At 37.7% G+C, this 12,951-nt stretch overlaps 1 protein-coding gene across 1 annotated transcript; it reads left to right on the top strand.

Moving 5' to 3' along the window:
• The first annotated feature begins 211 nt into the window (after positions 1–211).
• LOC149149740 (uncharacterized) lies at positions 212–667 on the top strand. The gene has a single exon (XM_089442575.1). The coding sequence runs from the start codon at positions 212–214 to the stop codon at positions 665–667; it is 456 nt and encodes a 151-aa protein (XP_089298701.1).
• The last annotated feature ends 12,284 nt before the right edge of the window (positions 668–12,951 follow it).

Raw genomic sequence — 12,951 nt, 5'->3', positions numbered from 1 at the left:
AAATCCTGGCGGAGACCACCGTCACGCGACAAGTCGTAGAAGGACTCTTTCTATTTTATTGTGATACCAAATAATAGTATGCATTCCCCATCTGTTTATATAATCCCATTTGCGAGTTGTTGATCAGTACCAAGCCATCAGACCTGGTAACAAACGGGTTTATTTTTTTTCATTAGCAAGGGGATTCGAACAGGTGCCTTCTGCCAGGCAAATGTCTGGTGTTATTGTTAAAAAGTCAGGCGAAATGGCTTCCGGCCAAAGTGGTGGTGCTGCTGCTGTTGAACTTGTGCAGGGAAGGACGCTTGAATCGACCGAGAGACATGACGCCGATGCGGCCGAGTTTCGACTCTTGATTTCTCAGCCCGAGCGGCGGCCTCTTAGCCGATTGCAGAAGCTGGCGCCGGCTAAAATGCAGTTGAGAAGGCTGTCCCCGGATTCGATGGGGTTGCCAGCTTGCAGGAGCCCAATACCCTTGTTATCTCCAATCCTGGTATCGCCGTTGGGAGGAGGAGATCTTGAGGGATCTGGAAAACAAAACCCAGAAGAAGAACAAGAAAAAAGTATAGTTAATTCTCATGTGATTCCAGCAAATGGATGGCAGCACCCCGCGGCTCCATTTTTAGCCGACAGGGTTTGCTCCTCCTCCCATTGTTTTCTGGAATTATGAATACATTATCGTTGTTGTTGGCTGTGATTCACATATTCGACCAGAGAAGAGCATTGGTTCTAGATTGGACTGTGATAGAAAACTCATAGTTCCGCGCTTATGGTTACTTCGTTATTTAGTGTCCATAATTAGATATTATTTTTACAATCAAATTATATAACGATATATACAATATAGAGCAGGGTCATGTATAAGAATAAAACTTTGCTTCGGTTGTCTTTTTTGCCTTATTTTGCTGTTCATTGTATCACAGACATTGTGGTTCTATGTATTCTGGAAAATGTAACAGCTTATTTAATGTCTATGTATTCTGGAAAATGTAACGAGAAATTTGCAATTGGATCGAGTTTTTGCCTAATAAGAAATGATTCTCACTGATATCACTATAATAATAATTATAACTAGTTAAACCTTTCAATGGAATATAACCTATTATATTATATATTACCGAGGTTGAAATGCGATGTTGGAAATGCGGTTCACAACAATAAAGCTAAAAAGAAAAAATTAGCAAAAAACTTACGATATAAAATTTTAGAAGTTGAGTATCAAATATTCACTAAATTCTCTTTTTTGCCTTACACTTTTGCATTTTTTTTGGGCCATCTTTTAGAGTTTGCTTCAGCAAGACCCATTAACAAGGCCTATCGCTACTCGAGTCTAAAAATTTAAAAAAAACATGAAAAAACAATTCAAAAATGAAAATTGTTATTCTAGAACTTGGGTAAATTTTCAACCATTTTTCTAAATGGAAGTAAAAACCATTTTTTTTTTTGAAAAATGGATGAAAACACACCCTTAAAAAAATTTGTTTATTCTGGAATAACAAAAAAAAATCGGGTTACAATTTTGACATTTTTTAACAATGGAGTTAAAAGAAAATATCTAGACTTTGAAAAACTGTAAAATTCCAACAATTCTCGGACATGATATTAAAGATAAAATATAATGTCTCGAATTTTGACTATTTCCATCTATATTGTTAAAGATAAAATATCTTGACTCTAAAAACCTTGAAATTGTAATTGTTTTCGACCATAGCATTAAAGATAAAATATGATGACTTAGAAAAACATTAAAATTTTGAAAATTTTTCAACCATGTAATTAAAACCAAAGATTATGACTACAAAAAAAATTTAAGTTTTCAAAATATTTCAAGCATGACATTATGAAAAAAATTTATGACAAAAAACTTTAAAATTCAACGATGCAATTAAAACCATAGATTATGACTACAAAAAAATCTTAAGTTTTCAAAATATTTCAAGCATGACATTAAGAAAAAAAAAATTTATGACAAAAAACTTTAAAAATGAACACTTGATAGTAATTTATTTTTTAAATGCAAAATATATAGCGATTTTAAAATTTTATTCTAAGACAACTCGATACATTGCAAAAAAAATTTATAAATCAACCATCAAATTGACACGTGGTGTAGGTGAACTTGACGCGTTGTAATGAAAACTTAAAGATCAACTATGAAATTGATACATTGCGGGGGCATACTTGATTCATTATAACGAAACAACTATTAAATTGTCCATAATGGGATTGGGTTGTTAGACGAGCATTGACACAGAGCCTGTAGACAAAAAATGAAAATAAAAACCAAAATAAAAAAATAAATGTATAAAGAAGAAAAAAAATTCAGATATTAAAAAAAATAAAAACAATAAAAAAAACACAAAAAATAATACAAAAGATATATATTTTTTTAATATTGATAAAAAGAAAAAGCAATGAGGAAAAAAACACAAAAAATAATAAAAATAAAAATAAATTTAAATATTGGAAAAACAAATAAAAACAATAAAAAACACAAAAAAAAATAAAGAATAAAACAAAATTTCAAAGATTGAAAAAAACAATCAAAAAACCCAAAAAGTAATACAAAAGACAATAAAATTAAAATATACAAAAACACTAAAAATTCAAATATAGAACATATATATATATATATAAAACAAGAAATAAAGCATAAAAAAGAAACTTAAAAACATGAAAAAAAAAATCAACTATAAATAAAAAGGACAAAAAAACCTAAAAAAATAAAATAACATAAAATTAACTTATAAATATAAAAAATTAGAAAAAAAAATTTAAAAATATCATAAAATAAGTAAAAAAATAAAAATAAAGACAGTTTAACAAAAAAAATTAAATTAACAAAATAAAATAAAAGCATTTTTTTTAACATTTTTTAAATAAAAATAATTTTTTGCAGGAATTTACAGGGTAAGTTCCTCAGACAGAACACCAAAGGACACTGCTCACAAATAGATCACAAATCAATACACCAGTATTGTTGACATGGTTAAAACCCTCAAAGAGAGAAACAATACACGACCTGAGCCAACGCGACCACTGAACAAGCAATTTATTAATAAAAAAATGAAATTTTACATAAGCTTCTCTCATGAACGGTTACCCTACAAATGACCCTCCATGCTCTTTAAATAGACATCATGGACCAATCAGGTGTTAAGCCATGGATCAAGTGTTGGTAATACCGATGAGAGAATGAACCGTTAGATCACTACATATCGTGACCGTCGGATTGTAAGTTACAAAAGTACATAGTAAAGAAACACACTTTACCTAACTCTACACTAGACCAACTTATACTTAACTATTTCCTATGTGTCGAAATATCCTAACATCCCCCCTTAAGAACAACTTGGGATAGGATTGAAGGATGTACAAATATGACACAATAGGAGAAGGAAGGAGGCATTAGAGCCTATCCCCCCTTAGTGACAACTTCCTGAACTCCAACCATAAATCGAAGTTTAGTAAACTTCGCCTCTATGAGAGCCTTTGTAAAGACGTTTGCAATTTGATCATCTGTTGAACAATATTGCACTTCAAGAACATGGTCATGAATGAGCTTTCCGATGAAGTGCATGTGCAGTTCAATGTGTTTGCTGCGCTGATGTTGGACTGGATCTTTGCATAGTTGAATGGCACTTTGATTATCACACCAAAGTGTAGTCGGATGCTGCTGTTGAAAGCTAAACCCTAACAGGATCTGAGGAAACCATAGGGATTCCTTACTAGCTTCTATGGCACCATGATACTCTGCTTCTGCTGAAGAAAGAGAAATGGCACTTTGTTTCTTGCAAGCCCATGTAATGGGTCCTAAACCAAGAGTGAACACATAACCTGCAGTAGACTTCTGATTATTAGGGTCACCAGCCCAATCAGAATTAGTGAAATGTAATGTGTAACTAATGAATTCCATACATTGCATCATCAAAAATAAGATCATGGGAACTCATCTGCCTGCCTGCTTGCTTGCTTAAGCTATAATCGACATTAATATCAATATCATGGTGTGAGACAATACTGAATTATTGTTATTGCTTTCACACTCGATGATCCTCCTCAGCTTCTGTTTTTTTGAGATGTAGACCTAGTGCAGATGATTTTGAGGCAAACTTCCCTCTCTGATTCACATTGTGATGAGCTGAAGTCTGCCTCTTGTGATCTGTACCAAATGATGAGAAAAATTGTGAGAGGGACTGGGGGGCAAAATGAGGTGGGATCAGAATTAAGATCCTTTAATGAAGAAAGAAATATGCCAGAAATGAAGAGGGGACCTTTTTTTCTCACACAATTTTCTTACACTTTGTTAGTCATCATCAATGTGTAAGAGTAAAATAGTTCAAATTTACTAAACAAAATTGTATGTAGAAAACACTTTAAACTTACCAAATATATAACCTCAAGTCCAATTATTTTAATCACCACTAATCATGGCATGATGATTTTGAATATTCAACTTTAATTCTTTAAAATATTTAAATCATGAGAAAATTATAACTCCTCAAAACTATAAACTGTTGCATTCTAATTTTGGTTTTTTAATACCTAAGCATCAATCCTTGAGATTTAAAAAGCAAAACTCCTAAAAAAATAAATTGAAATTTCATGAAGTGTTAGCTTCATCATTAATATGTGAAAGTAAAATAAGTCGAAATTACTAAAACTACATGTAGAAAAAACTTTAAATTTACCAAATACATGGCCTTAAAGCCAATTATCTCAATCACCATTAATTATGGCTTAATGATTTTGAATATTTAACTTTAATTCTTTGGAATATTCAAACCATCCTAGATTCATCTTGATTTGTGATCTACCAAATACCGAGAGCAATCAAATTTCTTGAGATGCAAACAACTTTTAGTGAAAGAGATGTGATCGTTCTCAGCCCTCGGTAGATCCAAAGTTAAGGTGGATCTTGGCTGGTCTAATTATCCCCTTTGAATATGCTATATTCCATATGAATACCATGGGTCAATATCATGGTTCTCAATACAATGGGTCATTTTTATTTTTACTTTTATAGGATTATTTTTATATGAAATTAAGCTTCAACTTTGGAGATGGGTGAAGGATTCACTAGAAACTTTGGGAAAACCGTTGAAGGCAACACATAGTTCTCCAAAAGTATTCATCAACAACAAGGATTAATTTTATTTTATTTTGCTCAATTTAAAAGGCTTACATTACATTACATTAATCATTAATTTAATTTAATGTTGATTGCTTTATTTATTTTTATGTAATTTGAATTAGGCAAAATGTTTTGGGAAACTCTCTCCTTATTCAACATTTGGTAAAGTGCTCCTTTGAAAAATAAAACATCAAAAAAATATTATAAAAATAATAAAAAAAATTGATCATGTAAATCGTGCTCAAGTTGTGTGGTCGGCCCATCAATGGAGGAGTGATGCCTCCCCACACACGCAACAAAATAATTCGTTATTTATTTATTTTATAGTTTTTGTTTCTTTTAATTCCTGATCTGATAATCACCCTATGAGTGACCTTAGTTAAAGATTTATTGAACAAAGGTATTACAGACTCATGTGCTGGTGTGTGTGTCTATGTTATTTAAGCAACGGATCGATTAGATTGCCAATACACAGACGTTTAAATGGAAATACAGCAGAGGAATATAGTAAGCAAATAAAATAACACAAGGAATTAATAAGGAGTTCACCCTATTCTCTAGGGCTACGTCTTCGGTCCAGCTTTCAGTGGTGGCCTTATTTTATTGTGTCTTAAGCAAAGAATTTACAATGCAGGAGCTCAATATGAGTCACCTAAAACAGATTTGCTTGGCAGGGTGGTTCTTGGATTCCCCAAGTCACTGGAGTGCACATAATCTGTTGCCTACCAGCTTTGTGACCTACTGGTCTACAGTGGAGAAAGCCCAATGTGGTGCTCAATCCGGACAGATCCTCTCTGGGGTGGCTTGAATCTCTCAAGTTCTCGGATGCTCGATGCTGCCTTGGTTAGCTCGGCCCTCTGTCTTCTGCTGCTTTTGCTTCACTATCTTCTTCTCTCTATGTTCCGTCCTCCGCTCGGGATTCTGGTTTCTCTGTCTCTTGTCCTCCTCTCGGGATTCTCTCTGATTGTGTGTTCTGTCTCTGTTCATGGCTTTGAAGCCATTCATTCCCATGTCTGTTCAGTTCCTCTTCCACCTCTGTCGAATCACCTTCTGCAGCTGTGCTTGGAGTCCCCTGGCTCGGCGTCATCATCAACTCATAGGGAGTGGCCACATGTCCTCCTGTAATTCGCGCTAGCCTGCTTCATTGGTTCAGTTCTTCGGTTTCATCGTTGAATGAGTCTTCCTCCATCATGGCGGTCAAACGGACCTCAAATCTTTACAAACTGCGACTCAATCCTTCGTCGATTTCGCTTCCCCCATCTGGTGCGATCTTAGTCGTTCGATCTGGGGCCTCCAGAACTGACACCATACGCACATTTCATGTAGTTGACTTGCTCGACCATTAGCGCACGATCAATGGCAGTGTTCTCTCTCCGCCGCTTGCCACACGTCGATCGTTGAGTGGGATCGCTCCAATTTCTCCAAAACCGTCTACCATTTGAGGGCGCCTCGATCAATACTGCCAGTTTTTTGGAGCGTGGGTCCCGCCTTGTCCTTTAGCGCTTTTTCACTTTTCGCTCGCGGTTCTCCGGCTCCCCACGTAACCAAGTGCTCGGGGCTTCCCCATTTCGGCCTTGTTTGCCCAGCGCGCATCAAAAATCACCTCCATTTCCTGATCCGAGCCTCCCAAGGGCTACTTTGACCTCCCGCGCAGTCTCCATGGGCCTTGGTAAATGCACTTTGACCGAGGTCCTCGTCGTTCCACGCTGGCTGCCATTACCACTGGTTCAGGGTGTTTTTGATCGCTGTTTTGGAATTTTGTTGATGTTTGTCCTGACCTGATACAGTCATGGTTCTTTGATAGTTCTTTATGGATCCAATTTGGATCACAGCCTTCCCACTAAAAAAGCTTTTGGACCACCAAAAGTTGGTTTTCAAGCATCAACTAAGTGAGGATATTGCTTTCTCACTTGTCCAATCTCAATCCACTTTGCACTGCTTGGCTTTGAACCTTTGAGCCCAATCCTGAGGTACTCCACATCTCCCCTGCGTGTTGTCCTCACCTTCCTGTCTAGCACTGTGTCTTCCTGCAATTCATTAAGATATTCGGGTAGCAGGTCATCAATAAAAGGAAATTGACTCTGCTCTTCAGGGTCCTCAATTATTGAAGGTTCAAACAATCTCAAACAATCTGCATTTACGACTGAGTAGATGTGCATGTAAGCTGGTAAATTAAGGCGAAAAGCATTTTCACCAATCTTCTCAAGTATCTTAAAGGGTCCATACTTGATAGGCTTTAGCTTTTTACCTTCACCTTGCATCCTGTCCTTGCCGATATACAGCCAGACTGGGTCTCCAACTTGAAAACTATGCTCCATCCAATGCTTGTCATGCCTAGCCTTGTATTTGGCTTGGCTCCTTTCTAGCTATTCCTGTACTGCCTGGTGGATCTCTTGGATTTGTTCAATGAACCTAGTTGCCTTGTCCACATCACTGTGTCCATCAACCATGGTATCTTTACCAAAGACAAAATCCAAAGGAGACCTTGGTGTGAAACCAAAACAGGTCTCAAAAGGAGATCTCTGTGTAGAAGAATGTTTTTCTCTATTGTAAGCATGTTGCACATAACACAAGTGTTCATCCCAAAGCTTAGGATGTTTGTTGCAATATCCTCTCAGTAACTGGATCACTGTCCTGTTAACTACTTCTGTCTGGCCATCTGTTTATGGATGAAAAGTTGTGCTTTTCTTCAGTTTGGTGTCCATCAGTGCCCACAGACTCGAACAAAACTTCCCCACAAATCAGGTGTCTCGATCAGATACAATGGAAGTGGCTAATCCAAAATGAACCCATACATGTTCAAAGAATAATTTTGCAGTCTGTTCAACTGTAATCTGTTTATTACAAGGTATCAAAATACACATTTTGTTGAACCTATCCACAACAACATATAGATAATCATGACCTTTCCTAGATTTAGGCATTCCTCCAACCAAATCCATGGAAACAATTTCCCAAGGGTGAGAAGGAACTGGCAATGGAGTGTACAAGCCTAGTTTTCTGTTGTTGGGCTTGCTTTTAGCACACATAGCACACCCTCTTACATATCTAGAAACTGTCTCATTCATTTTCGGCCAATAACAAAACCTTTGCAGCTGTGCAACTGTTTTACTTACCCCAAAGTGACCTGATATTAGAGAAGTGTGTGCTTCCCTAATTATCTTTACTCTCTCAGTTTGTGGAATGCAGAGTTTCCCAAAATGGTATAAGAGTCGGTCCTTTACATGATAGTCTAATTCTTCTACTCTTTTGCCTTCACTCAAAGTTGCATATACATCTTTAAAGTCCATATCTTGAGCATATTGTTCAATGTAGCTTTCATGTAGTACAGAATTATGCTTTAGTATGGTAGATGCATTTATAATGGGTCTAGATAACATCTCTGCAACCTTGTTATGTATGCCCTTTTTATATCTGATGACTAAATGAAACTGTTGTAGAAAACCCATCCATCTGTAATGTCTTGATTGCTGCAACTTAGTTTGGGAGTGTAGATATTGAAGTGGTTGATGATCAGTATGTATTATTGTCTCTTTTCCCATTAAGTATGTTTCCATTTTTTCACACTCTGAACTAATGCATACAATTCTTTATCATATGTAGGATAGTTAACTACTGCAGGATTAAAAATCTCAGAATGATAACATATGGGTTTACCGTGCTGTGTCAACACTGCTCCCATGGCATAGTCACTGGCATCAGTTTGGATCTCAAATGGTCTTTGCAGATCTGGCAGTGCTAGTACAGGTGCTATACTTATCTTTTCTTTCAATGTGTTGAAGGCCCCACTGAAACACCTTATTCAATCCTGTTAAAGCTAAGGGAGCTGCAATTGAGGAAAAGCTAGAAATGGACTTCCTCCAATATTGTGCCGCTCCTAAGAAGCTTCCCACTTCTGTAGCAGACCTGGGTTTAGGCCAGTTCACAATGACTGCCACTTTAGAGGGATCTATTTTCAATTCACCTCCCCCTACTATATGACCAAGTAGTTTAGAGATGTTTTGCCAAATTCACATTTTGAGAGTTTAACATAAAGTTTTTCTCTTTTCAAAACATCTAGTATCTGCTTAACATGCTTTAAATGTTCTTCCCACGTTTTACTAAAAATCAGAATGTCATCCAGGTACACAATAACAAAATCATCAAGAAAAGGTCTGAGTACAACATTCATTAATCTCATGAAAGTAGTAGGAGCATTGGTCAAGCTAAAAGGCATAACCAACCATTCATACAATCCCTACTTTGTTTTGAAAGCAGTCTTCCATGCATCTTGCTCTGCAACTTTGACCTGATGGTATCCACTGTGCAAATCTAGCTTGGTGAAATAAACAGCTTCCTTTACTTGATATAACATATCATCTATGTGAGGAAGGGGATAACGATTTTTGATTGTTATCTTATTCAGTGCTCGGTAATCAATGCAAATTCTACACGAGCCATATTTCTTTCTCACCAAAACGATTGGTGACCCACATGGTGATGTGCTAGGCATGATGAACCCTTTCTCGAGCAACTCCTACACCTGTTTCTTGATTTCAGCATTCTCTAAAGCAGACAACATGTACATCCCAATGTTAGGCAATGGAGCATCTTGCTGCAAAATAATATCATGTACTATTCCCTTTTTGGGTGGCAGACCTTTAGGTTCTTGAAATAAGACATCATACTCTGAAACAACCTTTTCTATATCAGCTTGTTTTTCAGCATTACAACCCTCAAATACATTGGTTTTATTAGGTTTCTTTTCCTTTACAACCATCAGTAAGAATTGTTTGCATGAATTTATCATTCTTTTCATCTGCCCTGAGTTTATGAGAGTATAATTATTCTTGAGCTTATGAGCTCTTACAAAGTATTCGATTCCATCTTTAACAAGTAGATACTTGTTCTCAGCTCTATAGAAAATATCCTTTCTATCATATAAGTAAGGGCTTCCTAAAACAATTCCACATATATCCAAAGGAATTATGTCTAACTCAACCTCATCTACAAATGCTGACCCAAAAGAAAACTTGAGTTTGCACTGTCTAGTCACTTGTAGTTGTGCTTTATCATTCAACCATCCTAATGGGTATGGTTTCTTGTGAGGTGTAGTTGCTAATCCCAATTTCTTTACAATTGCTTCAGAAATTAGATTTACTTGTGAGCCACTATCAAACAAAGTATCAATCTTTCGATTTTTGGAAATAACTCGAATATGGGAAAGCTCATGTCTTTTTCTCTCATTTTCTTCATCAATAACAGATTGAGCAGAATTACTAGTAGATGCTTCAGAATTCTTACCTTTTATACCTGTGGCTGCAATAGTTGTTTCATCTCCTGAGTCTAACCGCAAATCTTTTTGAATAGCTGCAATAGTCTTCTTCTTCTTACCCTCGAACTTCGTAGGCCTCAACTCTGGATGCAGAATCCAACAATGCTCATCATCATGCCCATCCTTTTTACAGTGAATGCATGAAGCTTTGCTTTTCTATGCAGTGTTAGCCTTCCTTGCTTTCCACTTCTGCTTCCTTTTCTCCTTGCTCTTTCTTGCAGTGGGTTGGGATGGTCCCCCAACTTCTGGATTTCCATTCTTTCCTCTAGCTTCTAGATGAGTAGCTTGTACAGATACCTCATCTATAATAGTGGGATTAAACATGAGGATGGTATGCCTCATGTAGCTGTGTAGACCACCAATGTACTTCAAAAGAGTCTCTGGTGAGTCTAATGAGATACCTAGCATCAATGCTCTCTTTCTAAATTCTTGAGTGTACCCTTGCACACTTTGCCCTTTCAACTGTCGAAGAGTTTGCCAACTCATCATGGCTTGTTGTATGTAGGCCAATGGATAGAACTGCTTCTTGATTGCAGAAACAAACTCACTCTAGATAGAGATAGTCTTACCATGTCTTTTCATATCAGCTTGGGTTCTGCCTTCCCACCAAACCAAGGCAGTGCCTCCTAGGCGTAGGCTTGCCAGTTGAATCTTACTCTTGTCTGAGTCTATGTTCTGTACCCTGCAATACACATCAATGTGTCTAATCCAATTGTCCAACTTTTCAGCATTTAACTCTCCATCATATATAGGCAAATCAAATTTAACATCTAACTTGATCAAAGATGCTTTCTTATTATGCACAGGGCTATTAGGAGGTGTGAGAAAGCTTTCCTCTTTCCATTTTCCTTTGGAGTGGTCATGGAAGTGAGACTCATCTTATTCTTTATCTTGCTTAGAACTTGATGAATCTTCAAGCTTATGCTTTCTAAAGTCCCTATACGTTTCTTCTACCATAGACTTTATAGCTAGGAAACTTTCTATGAATTGAGGGTCTGGCACCACAGAACCTTCCTTTGAGATTGTCTTCCGAGGATAGACTCTCCCAATTTTAGGATTAGTTTCCCCCAACTCTCCTTCTCCTAATTTGAGCTTTGATCTAGTGAACATTCATAGTTAAACCAACACAAGCTTGTCTAACCTTATAGCCTAAAGCTCTGATACCACTTGATCTGATAATCACCCTATGAGTGACCTCAGTTAAAGATTTATTGAACAAAGGTATTACAGACTCATGTATTTGTGTGTGTGTCTATGCTATTTAAGCAACGGATCAATCATATTTCCAATACATAGACATTTAAATGGAAAGACAGCAGAGGAATACAGTAAGCAAATAAAAGAACACAAGGAATTAATAAGGAGTTCACCCTATTCTCCAGGGCTACGTCTCCGGTCCAGCTTTCAGTGGTGGCCTTATTTTATTGTGTCTTAAGCAGAGAATTTACAATGCAGGAGCTCAATATGAGTCACCTGAAACAGATTTGCTTGGCAGGGTGGTTCTTGGATTCCCCAAGCCACTGGAGTGCACAAACTCTATTACCTACTAGCTCTGTGGCCTTCTGGTCTACAGTGGAGAGAGCCCAATGTGGTGCTCAGTCCGGACAGATCCTCTCTAGGATGGCTTGAATCTATCAAGCTCTCGGATGCTCGATGCTGCTTTTGGTAAGCTCAGCCCTCTGTATTCTGCTGCTTTTGCTTCACTGTCTTCTTCTCTCTGTGTTCCATCCTCCTCTCGGGATTCTGGTTTCTCTGCCTCTCGTCCTCATCTCGGGATTCTCTCTGATTGTGTGTTCTGTTTTTGTTCATGGCTTTGAAGCCATTTGTTCCCATATCTATTCGGTTCCTCTTCCGCCTCCATCAAATCACCTTCTGCAACTTCGCTTGGGGTCCCCTGGCTTGACGTCATCATCATCTTGCAGGGAGTGGCCACATGTCCTCCTGCAATTCACGCCAGCCTGCTTCATTGGTTCAATTCTTCAGTTTTGTCATGGAATGAGTCTTCCTCCACCATGGTGGTCAAACGGACCTCAAATCTTTACAAACTGTGGCTTAATCCTTCGTCGACTCCACTTCCCCCATCGGGCACGATCTCAGTCGTTCGATTTGGGGCCTCCAGATCCGACGCCATATGCACGTTTCGTGTGGTTGACTTTCTCGACCGTTAATGTGTGATCAATGACAATTTTCTCTCTCCGCCACTTGCCACGCGTCGATCATTGAGTGGGATCGCTCGAATTTCTCCAAAACCGTTTACTGTTTGAGGGTGCCCCAACCAATACCATCGGTTTTTTGGAGCGCAGGTCCCGCCTTGTCCTTTAGCACTTTTTTCGCTTTTCGCCGATGGTTCTCCAGCTCCCCACATGACCAAGTGCTCAGGGCTTTCTCATTTTAGCTCTGTTCACCCAACGATGGCGCTAATCGCGCATCAAAAATCACCTCCATTTCCTGATCCGGGCCTCCCAGGGGCTACTTTGACCTCCCACAAAGTCTCCATGGGCCTCGG

This window comes from Pinus tabuliformis, chromosome 9 (genome assembly GCF_031772625.1).
Source record: "Pinus tabuliformis cultivar Carrire ecotype Pingquan chromosome 9, CPIR1, whole genome shotgun sequence".
Taxonomy (NCBI): Eukaryota; Viridiplantae; Streptophyta; class Pinopsida; order Pinales; family Pinaceae; genus Pinus; species Pinus tabuliformis.
Note: the sequence above shows the minus strand (reverse complement) of the source record. Positions and strands in the feature narration are given on the sequence as shown.

Excerpts from the sequence above, each read along its gene's own strand:
- LOC149149740 (XM_089442575.1), top strand. The coding sequence starts at position 212 with ATGTCTGGTGTTATTGTTAAAAAGTCAGGCGAAATGGCTTCCGGCCAA.